The sequence below is a fragment of the Pleurodeles waltl genome, chromosome 10 (genome assembly GCF_031143425.1).
Source record: "Pleurodeles waltl isolate 20211129_DDA chromosome 10, aPleWal1.hap1.20221129, whole genome shotgun sequence".
NCBI classification, from domain to species: Eukaryota; Metazoa; Chordata; class Amphibia; order Caudata; family Salamandridae; genus Pleurodeles; species Pleurodeles waltl.
Genome location: NC_090449.1, coordinates 770,688,957 through 770,696,054, shown reverse-complemented (window position 1 = coordinate 770,696,054; position 7,098 = coordinate 770,688,957). Strand labels below are relative to the sequence as shown.

The 7,098-nt window shown below is 40.6% G+C and overlaps 1 protein-coding gene across 2 annotated transcripts in view; it reads right to left on the bottom strand.

Moving 5' to 3' along the window:
- Positions 1-1,233: 1,233 nt before the first annotated feature.
- The window catches only part of ARHGAP21 (Rho GTPase activating protein 21), a 367,146-nt gene continuing 361,281 nt past the window's right edge, over positions 1,234-7,098 (bottom strand). For both annotated transcript variants that reach the window (XM_069211368.1, XM_069211369.1), the window contains one exon: positions 1,234-3,735. In XM_069211368.1, the coding sequence (XP_069067469.1) occupies positions 2,026-3,735 (1,710 nt within the window). In that variant the 3' untranslated portion in view covers positions 1,234-2,025. The remainder of the gene's footprint in view (positions 3,736-7,098) is intronic.

Sequence of the window (7,098 nt, the reverse complement as noted above, 5' to 3'; positions counted from 1 at the left end):
CGCATCCGCAAAACCACTGCCGGAGGACAATCCTTCACCTACTCTGCAGCAAAGAGCTGGAACAACCTCCCCCTGCACCTCAGACAAAGCCAGTCGCTCACCATCTTCAGGAAGAACCTCAAGACGTGGCTTTTTGGATACGGTCCACCCTCTTCCCCCCCAGCACCTTGAGACCCTCAGGGGTGAGTAGCTGCACTTCACAAATACTGATTGATTGACTGGTAAGCTTGTGTTTGTCAGGTTCTGTATCAGAGTACACGGGGATTTGAGGTCTATAAAATACTTGTTATTCACTAGCATATCATTTTTATTGGAAGTTACTTATACCCAGTAAGACCGCTATGTGGACTAATGTCCGTAACCTTAAGGTCATGGGTTTAAATCCCAGCAGGTCCACTAAGTCTTTCAATTTTTCGAGGGTGTCCCACTGAGTTGAATAATAATTACCACCTTTTGTTTGCACCTGGCGCCAGCCAAATGTTGGTATGAACCATAAAAGTGTAATAATTTCTGTGCAACAACATCCAAGCACCTTTCTAGCCCAATCTATGCACCCATCTATCCAACTAGTCACCAGCCTACCAGTCCTTCTACTTAGAGGTACTACCCATGCATTCATCCTTCCCATATACGGATATCCATGTGCCCCTACCACATATATCTACATCTACCTGTGGATTCAATGTCTCATCTTCATACCTCCATTATCCACCCTCACCCAATACACACACAAGCACACATACATCTGTCCACCCACGCATTCATCCATCAAACCACAACCAACAATTCATCCAGTCACTCTTGCACTCCTCTAGCTATGCATCCACGCTCATCTTGCTAGCCATCCACCACTGTATGCACCCACAGGCATTTATCGATTGATTCATCTTAGTAAGCAACCACACAGCCATTAACCAATTTATCCAACCAGCATCCATCTGTGTTTGCATGTGTTCATACTTATTGGTGGGCTGGGTTTGGTGAGATTGTGTGTGTATTTACATCATGGTGGCTTCTGGGCAAAGGGGACCATGTAAGTAGATTTTCGTTTTGTGCATCCAACATAATGCATAAGAACAAATGCCCATTGTAATAATACATTTAAAGTAAGCCATATCTACTGACTTTGCCAGTACCAATTAAAATGACACTCCGTTATTATGATTGATGTTGCTGGATAGGCTCATACAGGGGGTTTAATTACCCACAAGCAAGGGACAGCGGTAGAACAAATTCACCAAAACAATTTTATTTCCAGTGTTTACGCGGATATGCACACAGGCATGATACAATGTTGAATTGCTTAAGTCTTCATGCAGAATTATACTCTTTTCAATGAAAGAAACCAGTTTCATCCAGGATCCACTATCTACATGCCTATGTTACAACAATTATATCAAATCTGGTATCTGAGGAAAAGATACACATGTAATATGTACATTTAAGTTACCTATTTTACACAAAGTTTAAAAATTCAAGTCACATAAAACTCAAAAACTGTATTAAAAGTCTGAATATAAAAAGTGGAAATCCAACTGGAATGCCTAACGAATGGAAGCTCTGTATCCACCAATGTTAAAATATTAAAAATGTAATGAAACTTGCTTTTGATGCAATGCGTTAAACTGTTCACATCAGTTTCTAATCTCACAATATGGCACCCTACCAAATTAAACAAATTTATGATGAGGCACTTGTTAGTGACTAAACCAAAAGAACATTGTATGAAACAACGTCAGATGTAAAAGGTTATGCAGCAATCTCCTGTCAGGAAACCATGTAGAAAACACACACTGGTAGATGTACTGTTCAACGTGGGCATGTTCTATCATCCAAAATATGTTATTGTGTACGATCTTCTGGCTGGATAATGCATTGTGATGACTTTCCACAATGATCCACATTGATGAAACCAATCCAAACAAAGGCCACGCACTGACGAGTTCAGGTACAAAACAAACACAGCTTTACTGGAAACTGTAACAATAATCAATGGAATTGTTGTTGTGCAAAAGGTTGAGCGATTTAAAGATACTGGTAGAATCGTGAGCGAACTACTTGGGTGCCAGACAGTTTGTGAGGATGGGCATCAACTGCAGGGCTAAAGTTGCTTTTGTTCTTGGTCTGATAACTTTCACCATTTACTTGGTCCGCTGACACGGGTTCTGATGAAAGTGGTGGTTGGTCTTTTAAAGTCAAACTGCTGGAACTTCCTATATCTAAATGTATGGGCACAGGTGGAGGTGGCTGTGGCTTTGATATATCGTCTAAACCAGGTTCCCCAATCTTGAGCTCTCTGTTTTCACCTGTACTGAGGTCCGATGTGCTTGTGTGTAATCTTTCTCTGGCAAGCCATTCCGAGATTGAGAGATACTGGGATGGACATTTTGGTTTTAGTCTATTGACTGCAGATAATTCTGTTTCGGTGCCCCTAGCCCTCCGGAAGCCTTCCTGCTCTTCAGCCTTCCAAGCATTCAATACACTGATTTCGGCAAAATCTCTTTGCCCTCCCAGTGTGTGCCGTCTTCTGATATTTTTTTTCTTACGGTTTTCCTGAGAAGTTGATTTTTGACTCCCTACCCCAAACATGTCATCTGCAGATGCTTTCAAGCGCAGTTTTAATCTTTCTGTTATTTTCAGTCTCCAAGCAGGTTCTTGCTTTTCGGGTTCACTACTCACTGACTGAATGAGACTGCCTGTTGACAATCCTTTCTTAATAACATCTGGCGTAGACACAGTGGGAAGGTCCTTCCCGCATTTGCTATCTTCTAAACATTCGCTATCAGTCTTATGCCGTACAGATTTCCTCCTTGATAATGTATCACATTCAATAAGTTTATGTGAGCTCAACAGTTTGCGGCTGTCTAGCTTTGGTGTTGAACTTCCTTCAGTGCAACTTGTGCTTCCATCAGAGTTTCTTCGACCCATAGCTGTCATTTGTTGAGTTTTACCTCTGAAGATTCGGTCAGCAGCAGAACTTGAGGCAAAAATAGAGAAATCGCTTTCACTGTCCGTTTCCATATGGCGTCCTTCGCTGATCAATTCACTTCTCTCATCATCTGCCTCATCGCCTTTGCTTTCGGTTACAGACTGTACTTCCGGACTCATCATGTTACAATCTATACCAGTCAGATAAGTAGTCGATGACGTCGTTGAGTAGTCTGAGGTGATGGAAATTACATCTGCTGTCAAATACTCATTGCCTTTATTTTCAGGGCTGTTTAATTGTTTGGATTTAAGTTTCGGCAAGGAAGCTTGGGAAGACGTACTAAGCAGAGTACCAGAGTCAGACATTGTTTCTTCAACTTGGAAGGATTTTTGCACAATAGTTCTATTACCTTCGAACACTGTGTTTTGCCTACCGTTGAGGTTTGGGGATTTTGAATGTTTTGGTTGGCAGGGTGGTGAGGACTCAGACTGTGTAAATATATTTTCTTTTACAGCACAATCATCTTTGCTACTACTTTCTTCTTTCTGTTTTAGATTTAGATTATTTTTGGTACCCAAAACGTTATTATCTTTTTCCAAGTCTATTCTTTTAGTGTCAGCTTTTATAATATCAGCCTCAGACTGCTGGGCAATTTCCCTTTTATAAAAGACATTGTCCAACTCATCTTCGGAACTGCTTGGATGAGGTTTCTCTTTAGGTTTTTTCCTCTTTCGACTGGCTGCTGTAAAGATGGAGGACACAAGCAGTTCTCTGCTATACTGATCTTTCCCAGATCCCCAAGAACCCTGAAAAAATAAAACCGAGAAAGAACAGTAGTCAAAAATACATCCCACATTTTGCCAGCACCACACAAATAAAAATACCAGGACTAATAAAGATATTTAAAATATATACAACAATATGATCTAACAACATTGGCGTACACTTCTCCCAGCTCTTCATTTTGGTACGAAGGAAAAAATTGCTTTTTGCAAAGCTCTTTCAGCATATCAATTTCTCCATAACAGAACCACTTCCACTGTATTTTGAATGATGGCCTACAATCACAAAAACAATTTCTCAATAATTCACCAAAGAGGTAGCTCTCATGTGGATTAGCAGTCCTTACTCTCACCCTCTACAAACCACCTGGGATCTGGCTTCAGCTCCCTCTCTCCTGAAACCGTTTTTTTTACTTCAGATTCACGTACTTTAAACGTACTGGCTACGTTTCAGCTTCCTAGTCGGGACCTTAGATTTCCAAACCGAATTCATTACAAAAGACAACCAACCCACATGGGTCTTTTACAGGTCCTTTCTTCATTTAATGTTTGTCACAGCTGTGTCCACAATAACACTACTCTGGGAGACAAATTATGGGCAGGGAAAACACAACATCGAAGCGTATGGTCTTTAACCAGACAAATAATTGGCAATTTGCCGTATCTGACTGGCATTTTCACCAACAATCACAAAGGAAGTGGCCAGAAAGATTGCCTTTACAGTGCAAACAAGCAATGGGGTTGGATGTAGGAGATAAGGTACCCCCTACAGGATTGTTAGCTAACTCAAAAAAAAACTCACCCTGCCCTGAAGAAGGCCCGCACACTTTATTGTGGTCAGGTAAAAGCGTATGCCAACCAAGGACGTCATGTTAATGTAGATGCGGTGGAAAGTGCATTTGTCCTCTACAGGAATGTTGCAGATGATGAGGCTAACAGTTTCTTCATGAATGAGGATATCTCAGTCTAGGATTTGTAATACAGTCTCAATGGTAATAATTGCATCACCGATAACAAGAGATAAGTATTCTGTGTACACGAAAAAAGGGTGCTACTGTTTTTGGCAGGAATCCTGATGTCCGTGTCAGTCAGACGTAGATAAACTGCACTCTGGGTCATCAGTAAATATCGTCTTAGTCCCACAAAAAGGCAGGGTTTAAAGAGATACTTCCAAGATTTTAATGGTGGCTCAGATATAATAGATTTTAAGGGCTATGAGGTCTGGCAAATCTCGCTGCGTCCAATCTCTAAGAGACCAGAAAAAGAAGAAAACTTCAAGTCCTGCAACTGATAGGGGAAGCAAAATGTCCAACAGAGTAGAAAGCAGTGGTGAAGAAAACATACAGATATTATCTGACCTTGAAAATGGCTTACAAAATTATTCTAAGAAAGGTGCATCATTGAAGAGCACACATTGTAATAGCAAGACTCGGAAGTATACTATTTGCAGATACTTAATATGGGAAAAAGTTATTCAATATTTTAAAAAAAACAAGTGGAACAGAACTGTTAATGTGAATGCTAACCTTTAAATGCGAATATGGCAAATCTTGGTGAGATACCACATTAGCTCTCCTCACTCCATTATTCATTTGTTGCTGGATGTTTGAAGTCATGCACCCTATTGACGATGCACATGATAGATAACCTAGAAGTCAGTCACCCTATTTTTCAGCTGTTTCTTGGGATGTCACTTAAGACGTTGTGCCAGCTTATCATTTTTTATGGGACTATAAGCCTTGCCAGACGATAGTACAATGAGTTAAACATACTATTGAAGGTCTTGAAATTCACCAAAGTAGGAGAACAAAGTAACCTTGATATCTCATTTGTATCTGTATCAACTTCCAACTTCTTTGACATTTTAGCAGAAACATTTATGTACACGAGAAAACAAATGATTTAAAATGACCAGGAGGATATATCACCCTAACCAAGAGAAAAGGACAAACATGACTCGCAACGTAAACAAGTACTGCTTATTGTTCTGCTATAAAGTGGTTCACACAAAATGTGTTTCCAGCAATCAACACTGGGACAGCTCAAAAATATTTTTAGGTCATGCACCCAAGTGCTCTGGCCTGTTGTAATCTATGTATGGGCTTTTAACCACGCCCACCGCTCGCCCATCACTATCACTTGTTTATGGGCTTGCCTTTCAAAAACCCTTTGTTATCATTCGTAAATGCTTTACGTTTGCCCCTCCTTGGGGCGGTCTGGGTACCGCCTTGGCCATCGACCCTGTTACATGGATAATTGCACGTTTGACTGTGAGCAAACTTATTTTTCCTTTTGTGTCTCTCCTTTGCGCTCATGACGGCCATGCCACTTTGAATCGGCTCGCTTATGTCAACTATTTTACTTTTCATTTTCAATTGTTGTGAAAAGCCCAGTTAGGAATTCACAATGCTAATAGCTCTAACTTGAGCAAATGTGAGACCCACTGCATTGCAAATGCTTGTTTAAAAAGTCAGAAATCTTGATTCAGGCTACTTACAGAGAGCTCCAACCTCTAGGGTATTCACAAACATCCCAGTACTCTACGTGTCAAAGTACACAAAATATATATGGATAGTTCTTCTATTTTAAGGACAGCCTCGTTTATACTTGGTACAAATGTAGTTTCATGGGGTAAACATGAGGAACAGGAGGGAGATGTAACTTCATATTTATACCATGACTGCACCAGGGGATGAAATGAAGTGAGAACAGCAAAGAAAATGCAATGTTTGTACATGTAAGTTGCGGAAAATGTGCATACAAGGAAAATTGCATTAAACATGTAACTATCTTTTTGTGACTTTCAGTGCTGTAGATTTACATGCTCTGCAAACTCCTGCCATCTAGTGTTGGCCGAGGATGTTTGCAAACTCTTTTTGTTTGAAGAAGTCTTTGGTCTCATGATATCTTGTGACACTTCCTTCACTCCACAATGCACCAGTACAAAGACTCGACCTCAGATTTTCTTCCCCCCAGTGGCTGAGTAATTTAGGCAGAGTGTAGCACAGGAAAACAAAGCATTGTGCATTGCAACTATTTAACTGTGAAAACATTTTAGATTGCAGCTCACATTCCGGGATGTGGGAGAGTGCATGTGAATCAACAGCACTACAAGCCGTGAACTGATGGTTATAGGGTAGCATTTTCCATTTGTAGCATGTTCTGCTGTAGATCACATGCTCCGGACAGAATGAAAAGCAGTATACTCCTATACAGAGTGGGCTAGCAAGCAAATTACATGGCTGCTTCTAATTAAGTTCTGAATATAGTTTGGTCAACTAAAGCCTCTTGACAGGCTGGATGTCCACACAATAATGCTTAGTGAACGTGGGTAGTGTTCACCAAGTAGCATCATCAAAGACATCAGTCATTGGTTTGTTCTCTAAC